Source organism: Rhinoderma darwinii, chromosome 2, assembly GCF_050947455.1.
Source record: "Rhinoderma darwinii isolate aRhiDar2 chromosome 2, aRhiDar2.hap1, whole genome shotgun sequence".
In the NCBI taxonomy this organism is placed as follows: domain Eukaryota; kingdom Metazoa; phylum Chordata; class Amphibia; order Anura; family Rhinodermatidae; genus Rhinoderma; species Rhinoderma darwinii.
The window spans coordinates 177,182,987-177,210,563 of NC_134688.1; the positions used below are offsets into that span (position 1 = coordinate 177,182,987).

General features: G+C 40.5%; 1 protein-coding gene and 1 pseudogene across 3 annotated transcripts in view; one reads left to right on the forward strand and one right to left on the reverse strand.

Annotated features, from left to right (window-relative positions):
- Nucleotides 1-879: 879 nt before the first annotated feature.
- LOC142741770 (histo-blood group ABO system transferase pseudogene) lies at nucleotides 880-12,171 on the reverse strand (annotated as a pseudogene).
- A 736-nt stretch (nucleotides 12,172-12,907) lies between these two features.
- The window catches only part of ATP11A (ATPase phospholipid transporting 11A), a 165,085-nt gene continuing 150,415 nt past the window's right edge, over nucleotides 12,908-27,577 (forward strand). For all 3 annotated transcript variants that reach the window (XM_075852521.1, XM_075852523.1, XM_075852522.1), the window contains exon 1: nucleotides 12,908-13,334. In XM_075852521.1, the coding sequence (XP_075708636.1) occupies nucleotides 13,296-13,334 (39 nt within the window). In that variant the 5' untranslated portion in view covers nucleotides 12,908-13,295. The remainder of the gene's footprint in view (nucleotides 13,335-27,577) is intronic.

Sequence of the window (27,577 nt, forward strand, 5' to 3'; positions counted from 1 at the left end):
AAGGAGACTGTCAGTATCACGATGTACTGCAATACATCATGCAAGTGATCCAACGATAATAAATAAAAAATTAAAACTAATAAAAAATAAAAAAAACAGTTAAATAAAGTTTTTTATAATGTTCCAAAAAAAAAATATATGAAAAATTCAAAACAAAACCTTTTCCCATTTTTTTCCCTAAAGCAATGTTAAAAAAAGAAAACTTAACATAACTGGTATCAGCGCATCCATAAAAGTCTGAACTATCACAGTATAGCGTTTTTTAACCTGCTCAGTGAACGCCGTAAAAAAAAAATATATATATATATATATAAAACATGCAAATTGCTGGTTTTTTCTCACCTTAGGTCTCCAAAAAAATAGAATAAAAAGTTATTAAAAAAGTCACATGTACCCCAAAAAGGTATTAGTGAAAACTACAGCTCGTCCCGCAAAATTTAAGCCCTCATACCGCTAAATTGATAGAAAAATTAAAAAGTTTTGGCTCTCAGTATATGGCGACACAAAACATTATTTTTTTTTAGCAAATAGTATTATTTTATTAAAAGTGGTAACACATAAAACAAAACATAAATTTGCTATCGCCATAATCGTATCAATTTGCAGAATAAGGTGAATATGTAGTTTTTACCGGCTGATGGACGCCGTGAAATCAAAACCCCCCAAAAATAATTTTTTAAGATTCCCAGTACATTATGCGGTACAATAAATGGTTCCATGAAAGACTACAACCTGTCCCATGAAAAACAAGCTCTCATATGGCTATGTTGACGAAGAAATAAAAAATTTATGGCTTCTGGAACCCGGGGAGGAAAAAACAAAAAAAATTAAATTGGCCTGGACTTTAAGATTTTCTCAAAACACTCGTAGAACTTATATTTAGATGTAGAAAGTCCATGGAACAATGCAGCCCATTACGCTTGTCTTAGGAACTTCTACAAATCTCTTTCTCTGTATAATGGGTGGGTCTCCATAGTAATAGAGCAAGATATATTCTGGAGACAAGACAAGACTTTGGTTGGCTTGTGGTGTAGGAAATATTTGTTTATATAACTTTCATCATGCCAACGTGCCTCAATATTATTTGCAATGTCTGTTTAAACAGCATGGTGGCAATGGTTGGCCAACTTGATCACCGCCTGGACATTGCCACTAAAATGGCCTCTACCATAGTAGTCGTCGCCTTCATCGTTCAGTATGATAGCTTGGGACAGACCTCTACGTTAATAAGGATATTGGTCCCTTGATGATTTAATATATCCAGAATGTAGGGTTCCTACCAGATCACATATGATTTCCACCCCAACGTCATCCATGAACTTCAAGTCGACATCGACACACTAGAGATAGGACACCTCATGTAAGAACTGTTGTCATTAGTAGTCCAGGAAGGTCTCCATATGCCTCATACTGACGTCCTGACATCTTTTATAGGCTAGGAATTGTAAGATCATTAATTGCCTCCCATCACCAAAGGAAAATATAGAGACCTCGTTGATGCGATAAGTGAAGATGCAGTAGTTGACCTTATGTCCTGCCAAGAAGAAAATTTCTGCTGTTTCGATTAATGTTTTTAGGAACACAACATATCTGGAAAAAAGTGAATATTTTCTTTATTGTGGTAATGATATACACTGTTCTTCCCCCAATGGCGCTCTAGGCTGCGGCCTACTCTGCCCACTCTTCGTCCTAGCCGTGTTTAGAGTATTATTTCAAGGTTAGCTCCTCTGTAGTAGCTGTATATACTTGATATAATGGTACTACCTACCGTTCCAGAAGTAGTGAATTTTGTGGAGTATATGAGTTCAGGTTGCCTAGTTACCACTCAACTTCCTGTTGAGGTAACCACCAGTTGACTACATGTAACTACATAAAGTAGTCACAGGAAGTTCTATGTTCTGCATAGTACACTGTCTCTATGCTACACAGTCTTGTTTTAGGGTCCTCCTACTTAGACATTAGCAACAATGAGAAGATTGTCCAGCCATTATCTGGCGTCCAATTGCCACAGCAACCCAGCGATTACGTCACTGGGTTGCCGGTCGCGTTAAAACACAATATTGAGCGCAGCATCTGAGGGGGTTAATCTGCCGGATCGGAGAATAGCTCCGGTCCTGGCAGTTACAGGAGGGTGCCAGCTGTATAATACAGCTGTCACCCCGCGGTGATGGTGCCGGCTCTGCTTCTGAGCCCGCACCATCACCGCGACGTAACTGTACTGCGCTTTGCGGGAACACCTTCCCGGCAGCGGCGTATATATATGGCGGATGTCGGGAAGGGGTTAAAGTCCAAAAAGAAACCCTTTTCACATTTTTTCTCTAAAGTAATGTAAAAAAATACACAAAATTGGTATCGCTGCGTCCGTAAAAGTACAAGCTATTACAATATACCATTATTGAACTCGCACGGTGAACGCCGTGAAAAATAAAGAATTTTAAACTGCAAAATCACAGTTTTTTGGTCACCTTCGCTCTACCAAAAAATTTAATAAAAAGTGCTCACAAAGTCTTATGTACCAAAAAATGGTACCGATTAAAACTACAGCTCGTCCCGCACAACATAAGCCCACACACCACTCTATTGACGGAAAAATAAAAAAGTTGTGGCTCTCGGAAAGCGGGGAGGAAAAACTAAAAAGAAAAAGCAAAACATGGATCAATTCGGAAAGGGTTAATTACTTTCTAATGAAAGAAACATTTATGACCACATGTGGGGTATAGCCGTACTCGGGAGAAATTGCTTTACAAATGTTGGGGTGCATTTTCTCCTTTATCCTTTGTGAAATTGAAAAAATTCAACATTTTAGTGGAAATAATGTTGATATTAATTTTCACAGCCTAATTCTAATAAATTCTGCAAAATACGTGTGGGGCCTAAATGCTCACTATACCCCTAGATAGATTCCTTAAGTGGTGTAGTTTAGCAAATGGGGTTACTTTTGGGGGGCTTCCGCTGTTTCGGTCTCTCGGGGGCTTTGCAATTTCGACATGACATCCAAAAACTATTCCAGCTAAATTTGAACTCCAAAAGCCAAATAGCGCTCCTTCCCTTCTAAGCACCGGTGTGGGTCCAAACAGCAGTTTATTACCACATATGGGGTATTTACGTAATCAGGAGAAATTGGTTTACAAATCTTGGGGTGCTTTTTCTCCTTTATTCCTTGTAAAAATTACAACAATTTCTAAGTTCTTACAGAAAAAAAGTAGATTTTTACCTTTACAGACTAATTCCAATGAATTCAGCAAAACAACTGTGGGGTCAAAATGCTAACTTTACCCCTAGAAAAATTCCTTGAGGGGTGTAGTTTCCAAAATGGGGTCACTATTGGGGGGTTTTCATCCCTCCAGTGCATTGCAAACGCGACACGGCACTGAAAACTATTCCAGCAAAATCAGAAATCCAAAATCCAAATGGTGCTCCTTCTCTTCTGAGGCCTGCTGTGGGTCCAAACAGCAGTTTATTACCACATATGGGGTATTGCTATAATTGGAAGAAATTGCTTTACATATGTTGGGATGTTTTTTCTACTTTATTCCTTGTAAAAATTTAACATTTCTACGTTTATTTACAAAAAATGTAGATTTTCATCTTCACATACTAATTCAAATAAATTTAGCAAAAAAAACTGTTGGTTCAAAATGCTAACTATACCCCTAGATAAATTCCTTGAGGGGTATAGTTTCCAAAATGGGGTCACTTTTGGGGGTCTTTACTGTTTTGGTACCACAAGACCTATTCAAACCTGACATGGTGACTAAAATATTTTCTAAAAAAAGGAGGCCCCAAAATCCACTGGGTGCTCCTTTGCTTCTGAGGCCGGTGTTTCAGTCCATTACCGCACTAGGACCACATGTGGGATATTTCTAAAAACTGCAGAATCTGGGCAATAAATATTGAGTTGCATTTCTTGGGTAAAACCTTCTGTGGTACAGAAAAAATGTATTACAAATGAATTTAAAAAAAAAAAAATGAAATTTGTAAATTTCAACTCTACTTTGCTTTAATTCATGTGAAACGCCTAAAGGGTTAAAACACTTTCTGAATGCTGTTTTGAATACTTTGAGGCGTTTTCAAAATGGGGTGATTTATGGGGACTTTCTAATATATAGGGCCCTCAAAGCCACTTCAGAACTGAACTGGTCCCTGAAAAAATAGGCTTTTGACATTTTCTTGAAAATATGAGAAATTGCTGCTAAAGTTCTAAGCCTTGTAACGTCCTAGAAAAGTAAAAGAATGTTCAAAAAACGCTGCAAACATAAAGTAGACATATGGGAAATATAAACTAGTAAGTATTTTGTGTGGTATTACTATCTGTTTTACAAGTAGATACATTTAAATTTAGAAAAATGCTAATTTTTGCTAATTTTCTCTAAATCTTGGTGTTTTTTACAAATAAATATTGAATTTATCGATCACATTTTTTCCCTAACATAAAGTACAATATGTCACGAGAAAACAGTCTCAGAATCACTTGAATAGGTAAAAGCATTCCAGAGTTATTACCACATAAAGTGACACATGTCAGATTTGAAAAATCGGCTTCGTCCAGAAGGCCAAAACAGGCTCAGTCCTTTAGGGGTTAAAGTATTAACTAAAAGATCAACATAAACATGAAATACATTGTTCATCTTTTTAAACACCAGAGAGCAGCATGAAGCAATACATAGACTTAGACACCAGAGTAGAACCACATAGTAGTACAGGTCGTTTGCTGGGTTTTTCAGAGTTATACATTGGAAGCATTTCCCAACGAATGCCTCTGCTTGATTCCACTGTGTAGGCATACAGTGGCATCTTTCGACTATTGGTATCCATGTTAAAAAAAACATATACAGCATGATATATGTTTTTTGTCGGTTGGCTCTGTATGGAATAGTAGAGCAGACTATGCTCGTCCCTACAGCTGACTTATGCTAACCTGTCAGAGGCCCAAAGTACACTCTGTTTTTTTGCCTCTATCAGGTTAGTAGGGGGCCTATTGATAAGTTGCAGTGTGAATTCAGCCTAAGGCTCCGTTCACATCTGCATCGGGACTCCATTCATGGGTTCCGTCAGAGCTTTCCATCAGGGAAACCCATGAACAGAATCCAAACTACTGTCCCGTACTGAAAACATGATTACAGTACGGGACAGATGTCCTGCAGCGAGGCAGGGACTCCTAGCATCGTACATAACTATGATGCTAGGAGCCCGGCTCACTGCAGTGTGTTCGGTCCGGGACTTGCGGCCGAAATACGTTCCATCCATTACGGACGTAATGTGCTCGTGTGAACCCAGCCTAAGGCTGGGTTCACACGTGGCGGAATTTCACTTAAATTCCGCTGCGGACACTCCACAGCGTTAATCCGCAGCGGAGCCGTTTCTCCATTGACTTCCACTTTAATTTAGCAGTGTTCGTTTAGACGATGCGTAAAATTCCGCTGCGGAGCATAGGCTGCGGAGCGGAATTTGGTGTCCGCAGCATGCTCTGTCTGTTGCGGAGCAGTGGCGGACTCATGGCGGAATTTCTCCATTGACTTCAATGGAGATTCTAATTTCCGCAATGAAGTCCGCAGCTGTCATGCACATGTTATGTGTGCTGCGGATGCGTCTTGCTTTTTTAACTTGACATTTCTTCATTCTGGCTGGACCTATGTATTTCTAGGTCTACAGCCAGACTGAGGAAGTCAATGGGGCTCCCGTAATGACAGGAGCGTTGCTAGGAGACGTCTGTAAATAGTCACTGTCCAGGGTGCTGAAAGAGTTAAGCGATCGGCAGTAACTGTTTCTGCACCCGGGACAGTGACTACCGATCCCAATATACAGCAACCTGTAAAAAAATATAAGTTCATACTTACCGAGAACTCCCTGCTTCTGTCTCCAGTCCGGCCTCCCAGGATGACGTTTCAGTCTAAGTGACGGCTGCAGCCAATCACAGGCCAAGCACAGGCTGCAGCGGTCACATGGACTGGCGCGTCATCCAGGGAGGTCGGGCTGGATGCCGAAAGAGGGACGCGTCACCAAGACAACGGCCGGTAAGTATGAAATTTGTTTACTTTCAATAGGGAAAGTGCTGTCCCTTCTCTCTATCCTGCACTGATAGGGAGAAGGGAAGCACTTTTCCCGCAGTCCGCAGCAGCTAGTCCGCATCAATTTACTGCACATTTTGTGCAGATCCGCAGCAGAATCTGCAACGCAGATTCTGTGCGGCATTGATGCGGACAGTTGCGGAGGAAATCCGCCACGTGTGGTCATGCCCTTAAAAGTAAGAACTTCAGTGATGACCAATCAACATCCCCATTGCACAGATGTAATTCCGAGGTCACATGACAGGCCAATCCTATGTCAGTTTATAGTGTAAGCTGCTAAATTATGTATTCTAAAAGGCAGTAACAGCTAATGAATATTCATAGCTAGTCATTTTGATTAAGATACACAGAAGTAGGATTTATAGCAGTCCACAATCAAGAGAGAGACATTGGACACTAAGCGACCATTAGAACAGGATTGGGCAATGGGCACTAAAAAGTTTGGTGCTGACTCAATTTGAGGAAAGTTGCAGCCAGAGACATTGTGACATAAATAGGGTCTAAACATCTCAGGAAGTGTAAGGTGCTCCGCGTGACCTGAGAGTCAGACTGACGAAGTCGTGGGGAGTAAGCTAGGACTAACTGGCTGCAGAGGGCCACTTCGTGTAAGAGAGTGACAGAGACCTGAGGAGGTACTGTGCAGTGTGAAAGAACCATCCTATCCTGAGATAACATTTAAAGGGGAAGCCACCAAAACCAACCACTGTAAATATCAAGTGACTGTGACTAAAATTGTGCCCATTGTAGGACCAGCAAGCATATTGTACCTAAGTGAATAACCGCCACCAATCTGCCAACCACCCTGTGCAGTATATATAAGTCTGTGCCCTCTGAGAGACTGTAACCATAAACTTGTTGAACTTAAACGGTGTATATATTTGAAACCATCAAGCTTTCATTGCCTGAGTACTGCGAAAACATCTTAGTTGCTACAGCTGAAGTGTGTGTCCATCTGCTATTCTTCCACACCATCAAAGTTCCTGCAGGTGGGGCATCAAAACCCCCCACGTTACAGTAGAAAGGAGAATTGTTCTCTACATTTTTTTATCCAGTCTAAGTTGTGGCAAAAATAAAACACTTTCAAAAACTGCACTGTGTGAATAAGCCCTCACAAACATACGTTGGTCAACTATATTGCTCAGCTGTTCCATGTTTTCTTCAAGCAAGCTTTCCAGCAGAGCGATAGGGCGGGTGACATCATCGACTACTTGTAGACCTTGCTTGTTCGATGGTTCACTTTGCTTAGCTTCCCTAGTGAGGTCACTGGCCTGGAACAATATGCACACCTAGTGAAGTGTAAACTTCTAATCTGCATGCTTGTTCCAGGTTAGTGACCTCACTATATATTGAAGCTATAAAATAGAAACAGGATTCCAGAACAAGTCTGAAACGAAGGCCTCATGCACATGGCAGAGCTGCAGCTATACGGTGGCACACAGTCCCCTGCGAATCAGTACTGTACTGACTTACGATGCCCCATCCGGTGCTGTGTGGGGAAAATATTCTCCACTAGAAGCACTTAGGCTGGGTTCGCACGACCTATTTTCAGACGTAAACGAGGCGTATTATGCCTCGTTTTACGTCTGAAAATAGGGCTGCAATACGTCGGCAAACATCTGCCCATTCGTTTGAATGGGTTTGCCGACGTACTGTGCAGACAACCTGTAATTTACGCGTCGTCGTTTGACAGCTGTCAAACGACGACGCGTAAATGGACTGCCTCGGGAAAGAAGTGCAGGGCACTTCTTTGCCACGTAATTTGAGCTGTTCTTCATTGAACTCAATGAAGCACAGCTCAAGATTTACGAGCGTCTCAGAGCGTCTCAGACGCCTCGTAAATTACGAGGAGGAGCATTTACGTGTGAAACGAGGCAGCTGTAAACAGTCTGTCTTTTCACACGTAAATGCCTCTCATCGTGTGAACATACCCTTAGGGTCAATCACACGATGCGTATTATGTGCGGTTTTGCCGTGCGGATTTGCGTGTGGCAAATCCGCAGCATAAGGCCGAATTCACACGAGCGCTGCTCATCTCTGACGTGAAAAACTGTAGTTTTTCACGTCCGAGGTGCATCCGTGCTCAGCGCTGCGGGACGCGATGTCACGCATCCACCATAGTTGAGAATCTAGGACATGTTCTATTTTCGCACGGACCCTACACACGGTCCGTTGGAACAATGGCTGTGTGAACGGCCACATTGAATTACATAGGTCCGTGGGACGGCTGCTGTTTCAATGGCCACGAACGTTTAACATGTTTGTGTGAATCAGGCCTAATACAGTACCAGCATAGTCACTGAGATTCCAGAAAATCTCATGTACACGCTGCAGTATTTTTCGGGACTGAAATTGACCTGTGGTGCATTTTTTAGAATCGGCAGCATGTCAATTAATCTTTCGTTTTTGCTTGCGAATTCTATCTGCTTAGTGCAGAGGAAAATCTAACCAAAATCTGCAGCATGAAAAAGCGCCAAAAAACGCATCAAAACTGAAAAACCGCACTGAAGAACACATAAAAAAACACCATTCAGTGCGATTTTAGCTGCGGAATTATGTGCGTATACCTGCGGTTTTGATGCGGATTTTCCACATCAAATTACGCAACGTGTGCATTCAGTCTAATACTGTGTTAAATTTAGATTAGAACTAGACAAATTTATCACAGTGGCTTATGCTGGATGATCAATTTGGTGCATCTTTAGACACCTCTGTCTAACTTTGTAACAGTTGGCTTACTTTACACCGTTTTTGTACAATTTGGCACATTATAAACTATACCTATATCCTGCTAAGCCACACCCCCATGTCAGATGAGTCAAAAAAAGGGTCAAAACACTTTATAAATGTGGCGCATGGCCTCTGACGCATTTTGATTATTAAATCATCCCCATTGTGTTATATAGCATTCGATAGAGCATGCCACAATTATTATAATTTAATTTTTTTGTCAGACTCGTACCTCTAAGGCTGGGTTCACACGACCTATTTTCAGGCGTAAACTAGGCGTATTATGCCTCGTTTTACGTCTGAAAATACAGCTACAATACGTCGGCAAACATCTGCCCATTCATTTGAATGGGTTTGCCGACGTACTGTGCAGACGACCTGTCATTTACGCGTCGTCGTTTGACAGCTGTCAAACGACGACGCGTAAAATGACTGCCTCGGCAAAGAAGTGCAGGACACTTCTTTGCAACGTAATTTGAGCCGTTCTTCATTGCATTCAATGAAGAGCAGCTCAAGATTACAGGCGTCAAAGACGCCTCGCACAATGCGAGGAGGAGCTTTTACGTCTGAAACGACGCAGCTGTTTTCTCCTGAAAACAGTCTGTCTTTTCAGACGTAAAATCCACTTATCGTGTGCACATACCCTAAACTTTTGTATGCCGTGAATGACATAGGAGGTGCACTGAGGTAGAGTGAGGGGATGTTCACATGCAAACTCAAAAACGTCTGAAAATACGGAGCTGTTTTCAAGGGAAAACAGCACCTGATTTTCAGATGTTTTTTGAGAAACTCACGTTTTTCACGGCGTTGTCGCAGAGTTTTTCGGCCGTTTTTGGAGCTGTTTTCAATAGAGTCTATGAGAAAACGGCTCCAAAAACGTCCCAAGAAGTGTCCTGCACTTCTTTTGACGAGCCGTCATTTTACGCATTGTATTTTGACAGCAATGCATAAAATGACAGGTCGTCTGCACAAAACATCGTAAGACCCATTGCAAGCAATGGGCAGATGTTTGCCGACGTATTGGAGCCGTCTTTACAGGCGTAATTCGAGGCGTAATACGCCTCCATTACGTCTGAAAAGGGGTCGTGTGAACACAGCCTATGGCTGTGTTCACACAGAGTTTTTTGCAGGAGGAAAATTCCTCCTGCAAAAACTGCTCCAGACGTTTTTTGCACAGTGGTTTGACAAAAACTCGTCAAAACATTCGTCACAGTGTTTTTTTACCCTTTCTGACTGATTGAAATGGGGTTTTGGAGGCGGAAACCGCCTCAAGATGGGTCATGTTGCTGCTTTTTACCGCGACGTGTTTTTTTTACTCGCGGTAAAAAAAACTCGTCCAACTCCCTTTGAAATCAATGGGAGGCATTTTCGGGCGTTTTTTGACGAGTTTTGCGGAGTGGTTTCCGCATAAAAAAACTCTTAAAAAAACTCAGTGTGAACAGGGCCTAAGGCTCCATGCACCACTATGGCAGCTATATACCTGCTCTGTACAAAACATGAGGCCTGAGGCTACATGCGCACGTTGCGGAATTTGGTGCAGAAAATTCACATCAAAACCGGAGGTAATTCTGCAGGTAAAATCCGCACCTAAGGGCTGATTCAGACAAACGTGGCGTTTTTGCGCACGTAAAACACGCAGCGTTTTGCCTGCGCAAAAGCCACTTACCTGCTCCGTGAGGCAGCGTCATATTATGCGCGCCTGCGTGCTTTTCGCGCAGCCGCCATCATTATGACACGCCATTTGTGGTGCTTTTCTGTTTACATTCATCCTTTTGACAGCTGTTGCGCGAAACCGGCAGTTCGCACGGAAGTGCTTCCGTGCGACCTGTGTGGTTTTCACGCACCCATTGACTTCAATGGGTGCGTGATGCGCGAAATACGCAGAGATATTGAACATGTCGCGCTTTTTACGCAGCGGACAAACGCTGCGCAATAAGCACGGGCTGTCTGTACTGCCCCATAGACTTCTATTGGTCCATGCGAGCCGCGTGAAAACCACGCGGCCTGCACGGACGCAATTCACAGTTCGTGTGAATCCGCCCTAATAGTACGGTTTTTTAATGCGTTTTTAGGTGCGGTTTTTACATTTCATGCTGAAATAGGTGTGGTTTTTATGCTGCGGATTTTAGTGCATTTTTTAATAAAACTTGTCAGATACAATTCACAGGTAGAAACGCATGATAAATTGACATCCTGCAAATTTTAAAATACACACTGCAGGTCAATTTACACGCAGAAAAAATCTGCTACGTGTAGATGAGATTTCTCATTTACTTTGCTGGTACTTTATTACGCAATGGATTTGCCACACGAAAATATGCGCGGCCAATCCACACGTAATATGCATCGTATGCATTTGGCCTAAGGGCTCATTCACACAGCTTTATTACAAATCCTTGTTGTACGAATCCGTAAGAAAGCGTCCATAGCCTGCTAAAGGCCCACGCTGTATCATTTTATTCAGAAACACACAAGAGGTTTATGTCTAAAATGCATGTAGAAAAAGCCGTAAAAAAAAAACTGAAATGCATTGCGGTCTTGATACAGGTAAAAAAAAAAATATCTGAGAAGGAAGCCTAAGGGCCAGCTCACACTTCGTTTTTTTGGCGCTGCCTCTCATCGATTTCAATGGGAGACGGAGTCGTTTTTTTCGTGGTAAAAAAAAGCAGTGTGCTCTGTCTTGCCGCGGTTCCGCCTCTGACCTCCCATTGAAATCAATGGGCGATAAAAAAAGCGTTTTTTGATGCGTTTTTTGCCCGGGACGCTCAATGGCCACGGGCAAAAAACACAGTGAAAAACGCAGCGAAACCCACGGCAAGAAAGTGCAGGCAGGTCAAAATCTGCCTCAAAATTCCTGCATTTTCTGCCTGCAAAATCCTCCATGTGAACAGGGCCTTACGTTTTTTGTTAAAATAGTGAATCACGACAGTCTCATATACATCCTTCTGCCTCGGCTTCATCACTTCTGTTCTGATCAGAATCACTTTGGATTTAGATCAATTCAAGAGCACATGACAGACCAGTAAATGGATTATTATATTATAAATTTCTATGGACTCGGTCATCATCTATTTTTTCATAATCCGTTTTTTTTTCTGGATTCATCATGATCTGTTGTTTGTTTGTTTTTTATATCACTAAGGTGACAAATTCCCTGCAAGCTGATGTCAAAACATACAGCAAAAAATGTGAACCCAGCGCAATCTGCCATAGTTCTCTGCTGGGAGATTCCTTCTATAGATATTTGACATGTTGGAGAATATGTGAATGTAACCAAAGTAAATGTTCATCCAAAATTAGGGCTTTCGTGCTCTACATGTAAAGGATTCTCAGAGAACATACACAACAGTTTACGCATTACCTTACTGAGAGCCATTTCTCATTCTTGGAAAACCTGTCGGGGATGGGGAAACTTGAAATAAATGGATACATATCTGATGGAATAAGTAAAGATCTGGCAAGCACACAAAACTATAGAAGAAATAGAACATGCTGCTGGTATGACAAGACATGCGGTAACTAGAACAAGCTCCAGATAGTGTTTACATAGGCAGCCTGGCCCTGCTGTCAAGAGGTGACGATCAGCCTGACTCATCAGCTCCAGCCTGTCAATCATGGCATGAGCCATCCAGGAGAGGAGCAGCCACTCAGACAGGAGTCACATGGGAACACATCCAAAAATATGCCCAGGACAGAGAGCTCCTCCTGCCATTCATTGCCTGTGTGCAATGTTTACAGGTCTGCTGGGTGGCAACTGTGTAACAGTATCAGAGAAATATTGGGGATGGGATTACAGCTCCCGATCATTTATTTGTAGGCAGCTGGATAAGTCTCCCAATGAGATAAAAATAGCTCAGGATGCCAGTACTAGAACAGATTGATGAAGAGAAGGGAGGAGGAGGGGGCGCTGAGTAAAAGCGGAGGGTGGAGTATAGTGATAAGACATGACAGGAGGGAAGGGGAAAGTGGGTGGAGTAGTCAGCAAAGAATGGCTTGCAGGGAGGGATCAGAGAGAAGAGGTGTAGACCAGGAGCCTGGAGGGGGAGGCACCGGCACAGAACTGACTGAGAGGGAGGGCTATTATTACATGAGATGAGAGGGGGGGGCACACAGGGAACTGATCATCAAAGAGAAAGAAGCAGCATCTAGTGGAAGAGAGCCACAGGAGGGGGCATGCTGAATGCTGCTGACACTGCCAGCCAAGGAAGAGATCCACCAAAGAGTTACCACTACACCCAGGGATCACCACCTGCAGGAACCCAATGCCACGAGCCGCGATCAATACCCGCACAGGAAAGAATGTAGATACTCGCACAGCACGCGACCCATGTGTAGCTTCCCCATCCAGCGTGACAAGAACCAGCAGCTTCTAATCCCCCATCCTGATCATCTGTGAACATCGACTAGAAAGCCACAGTGTATGGATGTGGAAAGCAAGAAGTAGAGAGCAGGCTCTGCGAGGAAGCAGCACAAGAAGTGTCAGGGCAGCTGTCACTAGTCATGGATTGCAGCCTGCTGAGGAGCCTCATCAACAGATATGTGAGTCCAATGCTTTACTATGTCTTCTACATTCTGCCCCCACTGCTTGTAACCTCACTGGGCACCTGCTTGTAGTCAGGTCTTTATGTTACAAGGTGTGTGTACCTGGATATAACGTGAAGGCATGGACTTGAACTTTCATTGTTGGTTATATACTTTGTGTGAAGTAGAGGTATGCCCACAGCAATGGCTGGAGGAAAAGACACACACACATATATATATATATATATATATATATATATATACAGGCTTGTAACAGAACGGAATTAGCGATTTAACTCTTTAGGGCATGTATCATGATAATGGAAGTCCTATATAAATGCAAGTAGCTAAATGACAGACTGCTCTGTCACACTTGTAGATTTTATATATGTTCCTTTTCTAGTCAAATGACTGGATGAGTGAAATGTTTGTGTCGCTTTGGAACCTTTTATGTATAGATTTAAAGCAGGCTTCCGTTTCATAAAGTATACTTTATATATCCATGTACTAGATCTATACATAAGACAGGTGGAAACATGTACAAATATGCACAACATTGACACAAAAAGTACTTAGTGGAATTCCTTGGAGGGCAGGTGCTAAAATGCTCTGGGCATGTATATTACTTTATATGTTACATTTCAGGTTAAATATTCTTTCTTTATTATTAACATGACTTACTAGCATAGATGAGGGACATGTAACAATGGGACAGATTTGTCTACATCACATGACATCTACACAAAAATGTCACACTTTGTATAAGGAATATGTTGTATGTTTCCAATGCTTGTGTTCATGAAAATGCCACTCAATATGTTTAGTTTGTCACATGATGACCGACTGGCAGTGTGGGAGCTAGATACAAGATGCCACATTGTATACACGTGTGTATTATGATACTTTTTTACACATGAGCCTCTCTTTGTATCAATATTATGTTTGTGTAATTACAAATAGATGGACCATCTGGTTACATGCTCAAGATATTTTCTCTTGCAGTCAAATAAGGATTTGAAAGGTTTGGTGAATTCCAGGTAAAGTGAAGCATTACGAATATAGCACAGTCTACAGTGTTATCTGATCAGAAACTTAGAAAACTTCCCCATTCCTTCCAAACAATACACCCTTGTGTATAAAACTCGTGTAGCCTCTGTGTGCAGCCATAACACGATGTGATCGCTCACAAGGTCTTCAAAGTCTCATGACTTGTATTACTCTCAGGACTTTGCTTTGTCCATTCCTTAGAATAAGCTTGATATACATATTTCACTAGTAATACTATTTTGATGATCATTTCCCATGTGGGCAAGCATTTTCACCTGCCAAAGACAGGAATTGGGTAACTGTCTAACATACACCCCATGCCAATTCTGCATATAACACATGATGGACGCCTCATCCTTCAAGTGCCCTTGTATGTGTAGAGACATCTATATTCTAGAATAGATGTTTCTTCACACAGAAGATCACTTACTGATCTAGTCATCCATTGTGTGTCCCTATATATATCCTCAGCTGCACTACCCCTTGCAAAATGTTTGCGTATGAGAAAGGTTCTACCTTTTTTGACTTAGTGCATTGGCAACCATTTTATTAAATTCTAGTACCCCTTTAATATTATTTAATTGAAATAATAATATTCAAAGGGGTTGTCTCAGTACGGACATTGGTGTTATACCACTAATGGCGATGTCCGAGTAATGGGGGTTCATAGGGTCGGCCTTAGGGGTTGGAAACCTGTGCGGTGGACCAGGGCGCATTACTTGTCACCAATAAAAAGAGGCACCAGTGGTCCTGATGCTTGGATCCCTGATCTAACATGGTGTCCAGAACTATGAAAAGACCGCTGCACTGGATGCAGCTACAATGCCTGGTTTATTGATTAGGTAGTATTATTTGATCTGGGCACCTTATGGCAGTAAATTATATGTACCGTCTCTGTGTCATTGTATTATTCGGGCATTATATGGTACACCAAAGCAGGAATCTCCAATAGAAGGTACTGCACAGGGAACCATCCAACCTAAGGCCGGCCATGGGGGTTCGAGTGCTTTTTCTGTAGTCCGCGTGGTCAGCCACTTAGTATAATGGGCTTTCCATGCAGTGTCTGGAAAAAGACGAATGGAGCCGATAGTAGATGACATGGCACATCACTTTCCTAGCGCCACTGTCACTTCATTCTAGTGATTGGCAGAGGTCACGATGTTCAGATTCCTATTGATCAAACATTGATGGCATGTCATGCCATCAAAGTCTGTACTGAGTCAAACCAAAATTCCTTTCATCTAAAAAGTAAGAGAAAACTGGAGTTTACTGGTGTCATTATCCACTCTAGGGATTTTACTTCTTGCTAATGAATATTTATTTTTTCCACACAATCTGCGGAGTAGATGCCCATAGGGGTTTAGTCTTTTTTTTTTTAGCAAAAATAAACATGGCCCATAGATTTTAGCACTACTTCTCCAAACTTTTGTGAAGCTCTATGAAGCATTTAAATAAAAGGGCTGATATGTGCATATGTGTATGTGCCATCAGCATTTCCAGTCCTGGCTGCTAGATATAGCAACATAGCTGCTGAATTCTCAGTCATTTTAGATTGCTGGATGGTCATAGAAAAGTATATAAAAGTTTATATGAAGAATAAGGATCAAGCATAAATTTGTTTGCTGTAAATTTTTTACCAGAATAGTCTCATAACTGGCCGTCTCTGCACAGAAACAATTGATAGAATTCCTGGACCATTGGATACCAGGATAAAAGGATTTTGAAGTAGTAGGTTAGAGCCCGCTATATTAATTGCCAGTTAATGGCTTCAGTAAATTATTCAATTTTACAACCATGACACAAATGCACCACACATGCGACTAAAAGGTTATTTAAAAGCGAGCAAAGCCTAGAACAGGATAAGAAGCATGGTATACTATTGTCATTTTATTATAGTGTATTGTTCTATGATGAAGTAGACTTAGTACATGGAGAATTCTAGAGCAATGGTTGTACAATACAACGAGTGGTTATTTTAGGAAACCCTGCAAAGAAATTTGAAATCAATAATACTCTAGTATTAAAAATAGCTTGATGCAGAGGTATGATTATAGGCACAGGACATTGAGCGCAGTTGTAATGAATGCCTTAGATAAAAAGTACAAAAGCAGCATGCCCTTACACTTTTCATTAGGATTTGCTGCTGTTTTTCCTACTGACATCAGTGGGGAAAACATTGACGTAAAAAGGCATAGAAAACCGTGAACGTAGTTTTTACCTGCAGAGGTGTGGTGCAGTCTACCTTACAAGAACATTATTAGAGCAATTCTTAGAACTGCTCGTTTAAGAGAAAACGGTGGTTTCCTGCTGCACTCCTACTAGCACATGATATAATATTTCAGGCTATTTAGGCCACATTCACACGAGCGTTAAGGATTTACGTGCGTAAAAAATTTACTTTAAATCTGTCCGTGTGCATTTCGTTATGCATCAGTGTGCTTTGCAAGTGGCATATGTTTTTCACGCACTCGCAAGCGTTTTTTGGTTGTCTGTGTGTGTATATATATATAATTTTATTTTTTTCTGAGCTTGTTCGGTATTAATTGAAATAAAGGCTCGTTTACACTAGCCAATCATGATTCGCTATCATGGTGGCCAGTGTGCCAAAAAATTTACAATAAACAATCAAAATCAATGTTATTGGCGGGAAGAGGCATCACTAGATAACCATGACGCTTCTGGAGTTCCCTCCCCACCGGCTGCACGGAAGACATGATGAAAATGTTTATCGCAAATTTTGAAACTACCAGTCGATCAAAGATCATGATGTATTAATGGGCCTATACAAATTTAAACTGATAACTTGTTTTGTTGTTATTCGCTATATATAGGAGAAATGCGGCAGAAGCAGGACAAATACACATATTCTTCATTATTTCCTTATCTACTTTATTGAAGCTGATTCAAATAATAATATTTACCCCACAAGTTTGTACCAAATAGTTGTACTTTAGCAATATTCAATGCTTGTGAACATAGGTGTGCTGTCCTATCTACTTTCTATCTATGTAACTAAGTTTTAAAGCCGTCTTCAACCTGTGCATTAAATGGAGTGTTTTGTTGTTCTTTACATTTCTTGGTGCAATTTAATCCACTAAAATTCACAAATTCAGATGAAAGATGTAAAGTAAAAAATGTTCTAAGTAGAAGATGATAATTTTTTAAAGAGAGAACAACCCCTGTCCATATGTTCTATTAGGGCAGGTGGATGCCATAGTAAGGGGTCCTCTACTCGGGACCGCCATTCTATAAGCCAGGTCGGAGACCCAATCCTCTGAAGAGCGCAGTGTGACCATGTATTACATAATCACCCATTGACTTCAATGCGACCCGTGTAATATTAAGTTTCTTTTGAAGTGCTGGCAGCTAACCTGGCATAAAATGACGATTTCTAGGGGATTCCAGCAGCTGAACAAGGGGGATGTCTGAGCTTGTAATGAATTTGATTCCACTTTTGCTTATACAAGGCAAGATGTATAACAATGTGTTTGGTTGGGGCGTCGCAAAAATGACAACTGTAAATTTTGCTATATTGTCACTTTGTTATTGATAGAACATACTGACAAAATGAAAGTTGAGAATCTAAGGCTCTATTCACTTTAGTCTTTGTTCTGTTGCTTCTTGGTGGCACGAATAGCATAGTCTGCAGCACTATTCTTGCTGCAAAAAAACAGAAACCCAATGGAAGCCTGACGGACCCATTATAAGTCAATTGGATCAATCCGGATTTGTTAGGATTCAATTAAAAACTGATGCGTCAAAGCTGATCTTCTGAAGAGTTCCTCAGTTATCACATGCTGCTCACCGCTTGTAAGCTCTCACAGTTCTGCTTTATATTTTACACCATCTGCCAATTTTGTGGCAGCAAATCTATGAGAACTAAGAAAGTTTAGAGGCATCGTGCCTGGTGAGCTTCTTTTGTGTAGACTTCTATAAAATTGTATGTTTTTATAGTGGAAAGAGAAGCCTAGAAAATTTGAAATACGGCAGCTACTGGGCCTTTAGCAAGATGTGTGTGTGTGTGTGTGTGTGTGTGTGTGTGTGTGTATGTGTGTGTGTGTATATATATATTATATATATAATATATTAGAAGTTGGAGTCAACTCTGCTCCATATATAGCAGTTCAGTGCCATTATTCCATGTACACAGAAATAACGTGTATGCCATCTCTCCGTGATAACTGCTGCATGGTGGAACTAGGCCATATGTGACTAGTATTAATGTTCCTGATAAACTTATTACAGAAAACCATAGAAGATATTTTGAAATGCAGGAAAATATAAATAGAGTAAAAGTAATATAAAATCCAGCCAAAGACACACAGGAAGGTAGTCCCTTTAAATTAGCTAAAGTTGCTATGGCAACGGTGGCAGGTGGCGTAGCGTATGGGGAAAGGAAAGGGGCTGTGTTTAAACCCTGGAGAATAATTAATGTTACTGCTACACTTCTATAGGAAGTCTATTTAAATATTCTGTCTAGCAGAAATATTAACTTTATATACTGACGGACTGTATTTGGCGTGGTACATTATACGCATCTTACTGATGAGCATAGAACACACTTATCCAAGTGTGATCCTCAAATCCTTCTTCCACTGAGACACCGCTTTGTAAAATACATCAGGGAGGATAGATCATGTGATCTAGTTTGTATCCAGTTATGTCCAGACAATTCTCCTGACATGTCGGTTTTAGTAAAGATTTATATTCATTGTATTCCCCTTTTTAAAAAGCAATTCTGAAGCAGCTTTTCTTTGAACACTGCGTTGTGCCATTCCTCTGTTGTTCCTCCTAGAAAGGTATTTAATAAATGGACGCCTGGGTGTAACCAGTTGGGGGTACACACTGTTTTCATAAAAGTATTTGCATCACATTTTTTTGCATCATGTTTTTAACCTGGACAAAGGTGCAGTGTACTCAGTCAGTAACATTGATCAATAAGTAATGATAGGGAAAAGAAAATATCTCTAATAATTAGCGTTACATGTAAGTATTGGAAGCAAGCCATAGACATTCGTTTTGAAACACTTAATATAATGGCCCGATCAGGCAACCTTACCATAAACTTGCTGGGTCCCTGTATGTCCATAACATGAGGACAGATTCTTATTTTGATTGACCGCAAGCAGAGATCTTGAAATCTGTGATGAATTGATACAGAAAGTAATTTGGAAAATAATATAGCATTTTGTTATACTGTCGTAAACCCTCTACTGCTGTGTGTGTGTGTGTGTGTAAATTAAATTAACAGACCAATTTCTGCTAACTATTTTAGAATAGTTTTTGTAGGTACCTGTCTGACTATGCTCTGATAAAGTGGTGGTTTTATTTACTGGTGCTGCGGAATAATCCTCCGGCTGATAGGGAAAGAGGATTTGCTGTAACCTATTTTACACGGAGGATTAAGGACAGTTAAGGTACAATCCCCCGAGTCCCACATCTGTTCATGCGCTGTACGAGGAGGTATTATTCAGTGACACAGAATCACTGTGTTTTCATGTATCATTTAGTAACATATTATATTGATAGACCTTTCTCTCTCTCCTGCTGTACCATGTGGATGTATTACCTCCTATTTGTAAACCTTTTTTTTTATACATTCTTAAAGGGATACCTTATTTTTTTACGTTATGTTATTTATTTTCTACACAAGACACGTGAGCTCTTGGCACTTCTGATTGGCAAAGAAAGGCTAACAGGACGCCATTTCGTTAGTACAGACGCAGGCCTATGGAGTCGACTGCGCTATTGATTCCGCCAAAACAACAAAAACCTTGCAGAACGGAGACAAATGGAAACCATTAGCAACGGAAGCATTACCATTGAAATCAATGGTAGTGCAAATGGAAGCTATGGTTTCCGTTCGCCTTTCCATTGATGGGTTTGACGGGATCCATAAAAGGAACCCTGACGCTGATGTAAACGGGCCCTTACTGTATAGACTGGGACAGTCTAAGCAATGGGTGGGGGGTTTATTGACAGATCTATTGTACTGCTAGAGTCCTAGATCAGGCAGTATATTAACCTATACACATGGATAAGACTCTGTGTACATCTTCCCTGTCACTTTTTAGTCTCTGATGGAGGGGGGCTGTACTTTATCTCTTCCTGGAGGTTGAATTAGTCAATTACATTTCTCTGTTCATTATTGCCCATTCATTTCAGCTACCATTGTGCACACACCCTGCTGCAATGTCTATACAAACAATACAGGGTAGTTTTAATTTTTTTTTTAAATAAATTCACATTTCTTCAACATATATAAAGAACAAATTATTTATTTATCTTCCACGGATTAATATCTAATTGATAAAATGAAAATTAAATACATGAGACATTCCCGTTAAGGGGAAGTAACATTTGGTTATTAATTACAACATCACTAATGACGTAAATGAAATAACCTCGATCACAATTATTTTCGCCGTATAAATGTAGATACTAAAAAGATTAACACTTATTTTTTGTAATAGTGTTTTTGTACTTGTATTTTCATGTAATATAGATTCTATTGACTTATATAGCATATCAGCGTTCAATAACTGAACAAGGCGGTAGAAATGAAGTCCATTATACATACAAGTCCCACGGTACTCCCTTACAGATGCGCTAGAAACTATAGTCTCAGAAGAAAAGAGTAAGAGCATGGGGCACAGAAACTACAACAATTTAATTCTAGAACAGATTGAGTACAAAGACTTGCATCACTATGTTTTATTTTAGACCTTTGTACACCTTTACTAGTTTGTTGTTTAGATTTAGATTTATTTTTGTCTCATGCAGCCATAATTGGGTGGTCAATGCCATCTGAGGCCAAATATTGCAGATCAGGAAAGGAGAAGATAACTTTTGAGTAGAGTGTTAAGGAGATTGTGAATCTATTAAAGGGATATTCCCATCTTAGGCATTCATGGCATATCCACTTAAATGCCTGATGCCTCTGGGACCCCCATGTATAGGGAGAATGGGGGTCTGCTGGCTCAGCACTTTCTGTAGCTCCCATAGACTGTGTGTGACATTGTGGCTGTCGTGGGGGAAATCTGTGGCTGTTATGGGAGGTATGTGGTCTAAAAGCAAGAAGCCTGGGCAGCAAACTCAGCAGAGATGTGTCATAGCTTGATGGATCCTCTATGCCAGTCTGGATCAGATGGCAGATGGGGAAAGTGAATGAACAACCTGCCTAATAGGGCATATAGACATGGTTTGTCTTCATTAATCATTTTGGTTTAAAGGAATATTCTCATTCGAGACATTCCCTTTCATATTGACGCGGGCCAAGAAATGTAGTGTCCGCCAGAATGGGAATTGATCTTACATAATAGGTATACGTTCTGGCACATGGAGGGGGTCCCAAGCGGTACTCTATTTAGAGATATGCTATACATACTTATAGGGGTTGGGGCTACAACAGGACATGTTCATAGGGAAATTTTGCATCCTCCACTCTGCGCGCTGCTATTTAATATATTGCCCTCCCTTGTATTCCTACAACATATGCCGCACCAGTAAACTAGTGCCTCACGGTACACTGGGTATTTTCAGTCTAGTAGTGCCCCTGAATATAGTATAGAAACCAGCAGTCAAATGGTGACCTATAGGTCATCTGACTGTACTTTTGTCCCATAACGTCAACAACCATGCCAGACCAAAATTGTCAGGCGGGTTCTTGCATTTCGATCTACAATTTTTTCCTGTCTAGAACCAACTTAAAGGGCATTTCTTGTGATGAAGCGATCCTTCCTATAGATGTTCGTTCGATATCTTAGCATGCTTAGACAGCTTTAGGGAACCTGAAAAGTGAGCTGAGGGCATACACTGCATAACATCTATACTAGACAGACGAGTTTGTCAGGTCAAGGCGAATCTACTTTGGAAATTTGATCTCATACTTTAATAATTCTCCATAAAGATTATATTGTGGGGTCAAGAGTATATCAAATGTATGTTTTCTTTCTATAAGTAAAAGTTTTCGGAGTTCTGAAATACAGCTCTAGAATTATAATTAACATTCAAGAAATAAAGTGAAACTGACCTCTGTAGCACAGCATTGTATTTAACTATTAAAGTTCAACGTTTAAGTTATTTTTTAACTTAGTTATTTTCTAGATACAGTTAAAACTGTAATAGGGTGTGGTATGCATGTGTGATCTTTCTAGGCAAGGCTGAACTAGTATTTAACCACACCAGCTACAACTTATGTAAAAAGAAAGCATTATCAATAGAAGTAGGTAAAATTCTACTTATATAGCATCCCATAGTCCAGAAATTCACTTGATAGTCCACAAATCTGCAAGATATTCTGGAATGTTATAAGACCAGAAGGAAAGGAATATACTTTTCTAGGATAGTCTAAGAATTTAGAAACCCCTGAAGGACAAAGCCAATTTGGGCTTTAAGGGGTAAGAGAATATTTTTTTTCATTTTCGCCTCCTTTCTGTCAACCATAATAGTTAACCATTACGTAGCTAATTGAAACCTTGTTATTGGTGGGATGAGTTGTAGATATTTAGGCATCATTTTAGGGTACGTGTTATATCTACTTTCCATTCATTTTAATGGAGAGCAACCATGCATGAACCACACACGGTCTACCCGTGGCTGGAAACAAAACTATCCTATTCTTAGGATCCGTGTGGATGTGTGGTCGGGGCGGGGGGATAAATATATCCATCACCCATTAATTTAGTCATGAGTTTGATGCAAAACGTTACCTGCTAGCGCTGAGTTTTTCCTTGAGCGGCACAGTTGGGGTAAAAAGTTAACCTGTTGGAAATGATAAGTTAGTTGGGGAAAATAATCTGTCAAACGGGTCAGGACTGATCATAACCGATATCCATCATGAATCCTGTACGTGAACAGAACTTTTAGATCTTGTTAACTCTGTGGTTCATCAGTGCCACAAAACCCAGTAAATACCTTTTGATTGTGAGATGCAGAGATTCGATGCCAGTGCTTGTAACAGAAATCTGCATCCAAAACCATTCTACATAGTTAAAAACATATTACCACTGATGAGAGTCTCCATTACCATTATGTCTGACATGAGGAATAGCCACCAGATAACTTCATTTGTCTGTTTTTCAGTATGGCTATAGATGAGTGCATCTCAAAATTGCATTACACGGGGGAACTAGCAAAAGTCAGCCTCAAATGGAGCCTGAAATAGTTCTGCTAATCTGCAAATATTAACTATCTCTCTCGCAAACCTTGTTGAATTGTAATTTGACTGCTTCCAACAATGGTGGAATATAGAGATAAATTTCCTGTTTATTATAATCCTCGCTGTTGACATGCAGCATGTAAAGTTATATGCAAAACCTTTATTTGCCATACCTTTCATATATGTTTTCGGCTGTATTGGTGATTTCTTACTGATACGTCCCTGGCTAGATGTAAAAAAGGTTAATTATGAATTAAAGAAACAATAAGGGTACAGTCCTACGTAGCAAAGTCCGCATGTGGCTGAAACCACTCTCACTTGCGGTGGCCAATGTTAGTGTTAGTACATGAAAAATCTTGTAGTCGTTCGCCCCTTCATGTGGGCATGGTTTTGGCCGCATGTGGACTCCGCAATGTGGGACCGTACACTAAGGAGCTGCCATCGCTGTTTTTCCTAGAAGCAGTTAACATTTCCTAGTACTACAAAAAAAATGCGGTCACAATATTTTGCATGCAGTAGTGGTGAGGCTTTGTGCCACCAAATGTGAGCTCATTAATATGGAGCTATTTAAAGAGATAAAGCAGATATACAGTAGCTGTCATGATGGAGGAATCTCCAGAACTTTTTGTTTTTTTAATTGCAATTGCAAGGCTGGATCCTCACACAATATTTTTCTGCATTTTCGTGGCATATTCATTGGTGTTTTTCGCAGCATTTTTTTTAGGTCAAGAACACTGTGGCCAGTGTTGGGATGGGCTTGGGGGAGGGAAAACAGGGGATTATTATTTTTTGTGATTTACCCTATTTTCTGTCTGCATTTTAAAAAAATAAAGAAGATTATTTAAATTTTGTAAAAAAAAACAACACATTTCTGCCAGATGTTACTTTAAAGTCTATAGTGAATTATTAAAAATGCTACATTTTGGTTTGTAGGGTCTTTGGGGTCAGAGACTTTTTTTTATTTTATTTTTTTTTTAAATCGCAGCATACTCTGTGTATGGTGTTTTTTTCTGTGATTCCTCTCCTAGGTTTCTATGTAGAACTTCAAAAATACCGGAAAAAATGCAAACTTAAGACTTTTATCATGCAGCCATGTGTAGATGCTCACGTTTTTGTATATTTACACTGTCTATGTGCCATTATGTCCAGTGGCAAAACATATTATGAATATAAATAAATGTTAATTTAAAACTATTTGTATATACAATTTTGACAAGTGCTCTTATGAACCATTGTTGTCAGTCACACCCCAAGGTGCACATGGGTGTCAATTCTGTCAAGTAAAGTCAACATTCCAGAGAATGGTGAAGGGAGATAATGAACACTGCAAAAATAGCCGACCTGTACCATTTATGTACACACATATTACAATAGCTGCAGGGACTTTATGGATTACAGATGTCATATATAGATACATCTATCTATCTATCTATCTATCTATCTATCTATCTATCTATCTATCTATCTATCTATCTATCTATCTATCTATCTATCTATCTATCTATCTATCTATCTATCTATCATCTATCGTTACATTGAAGCAGTATCCCATACGTGACCATGCTTGTGTAACCTACAAGTTTATACAGACATCTCTTACTGAGAGACAGACCATTCTGTTCTCAAATGATGTATGTGTAGCTCCACTTTTGTAGCTGTTGAGCTATTTCATTACTAATACTGGATGTTGCAAACTGTCACTTGTGTCACTTAATAGATTTTGGATGTAGTCTGATGACTATAATGGCTAAAGTTTTACTTTCTCTATCTCTTGCGTATTGGATCTGTTTTCAATAGGCCTTGAATTCAGAAGTCATCCTATTGGTTTAAATATATTGTTATAAATCAGGAACTTTTAAAAGAGTTCTGTGCAAAATGTATTTTTCTGTTTTTAACCTACCCACCAGAACTCTTACCATTGCTGGGCTGCCATTTTTAATCTATACAATAACAATCTGGTTTTCCTACATTATGTAAAATACCTATGCTATTGTGGATCCTGCTGTGTTTCCAATCATATACTACACAGCTCATTAAACACTGAAGACCTGGAACTAGGGCAACCTGGTATGAAAAAGGCCCCTTTGGCCTCATGACAGTGGTCTAGCCTGCCTCTAGAAAAATCTAATTTTCTGTAATGACAGGGTAGGGAGACAGACAGGTGAGCCCTAATCTACCCGCCACTCAGTCCCTGCCTACTTGCAACGACCCGTCCTAAGCGACGGGGTACAACTGGGCGACGGTCCCTAAGCTCAGTAAGTGCAAGACAGACAAAACAGACAGGGGTACATAGAAGCAGGGAAACGGGGCAGCTGCCCACGGAGACACCGTGAGCAACAAGAGTGGTGAACGAGCCGAGTCAAACCAGGAGAGAGCGAGGTACAAAACGCTGAGCAGGAGAGTGGTCAGAAAGCCAAGGTCAATAACAAGCAGAGGATCAGTAGTACAAGCAGCAGCAGCAAGCCAGGAAACAAGCATAGAAGAATCACAGGCAAAGGAGGAACAGGAAAGGCAGGTATAAATAGACAGTGGGCGGGAACTAGCTCCGTCTGGCTAGGCTGTGATAGGCTCTCCCACTCCTAAGCCTGCCATCCTGAGTGGTGGAAGATGGAGTCAGTCTCACAGACATAGGAGCAGGTGCAGACTGATTGCCCACGGGCGTCTACACAGAACCTGTGTCTGGCAAATCCTTTACATTTTCCTTGTGCTAAACCAGTAATTGAGTATCCAGATGAATACTTAATTATCGTTATTAATCGCTATATTTAAAAGTAATGCTCGAATTTTTGGTGTTTACCCTTTTAGGCCCTCTTTGCACAGTTGTTTTCTTCAGCATTTTAAAACACTTGTAAAACCGGCCAGCATTTTTTACATCCCTTTTTGGTGGCAATTTTATATTTTGTCATTTTGTAAAAGCGTTTTCCAGAAAAAAATGCCATACCTAGGACATGCCGCATTTTAATAAAAACATCTCTTATCCTAAAAACACTATAAAAATGCAAGAAACTATAAGGGCTTATTCAGATGAACGTATAATACGTCCGTGCAACGCTCGTGATTTTCACGCGCCTCGCTCGGACCTAGGTTAGTCAATAGGGCCGTTTAGACAGTCCGTGATTTTCACGCAGCGTGTGTCCGCTGTGTAAAACTCACGACATGTCCTATATGTGTGCGTTTTTCGCGCATCACGCACCCATTGAAGTCAATGGGTGCGTGAAAATCACGCGCACCACATGGAAGCACTTCCGTGTGACACGCGTGATTCACGCAACAGCAGTAAAAACTATGAATGAAAACAGAAAAGCACCACGTGCTTTTCTGTTTACAAACATACAAACAGAGTTTCATAATGATGGCGGCTGCGCGAATATCACGCAGCCACACATCATATGCTGCTGACACACGGAGCGGTTATGTACCTTTTGCGCGCGCAAAACACAGCGTTTTATGGGCACGCGAAACGCACACGCTCGTGTGAATCCGGCCTAATGCTGTGTTTGTAGACATTTTTATATTTCACTATATTCTTTACTATCTGGCCGCAGTGTTTTAGCCCATTGAAGAAAAAACGGCATCAAAACGCTGCAAAACACGGGGGCACAATTACTAATACTGTTTTGGATAGTGTAAACTTAGACCAGGCAGTCCGAAAATGCGCCAAATGTATAACAATGGTGCATGCTGTATGATATATTTTTCACATCTAGCTAGACTGTGGCGCACGGCATGTACGACTGAATTCTGGCGCATTTTGAATAGTATGTAATGCCGGCCTAAAGATGAGTAATAGCAATTGTACTCAGACCTATCAGGTAAAAATCCCATTATTTTTGTTCTCACCCACACTGTAAGTATATAGCTGTAATATTTTGCTACGTGTATTTATATAGGTGTTTATTATTAATAACCACCTCTTGTTAGAAATGTGGTAAGAGAGGTTAAGAGACACAGTGGAGTATTTCTATTCAACCAACCTTCCATTTAATCCGCTGAGATACTTACTCTATAAATAAGTTTATTGATCCGGAAGAAAGCAGACAAAAACTGAAGTAAA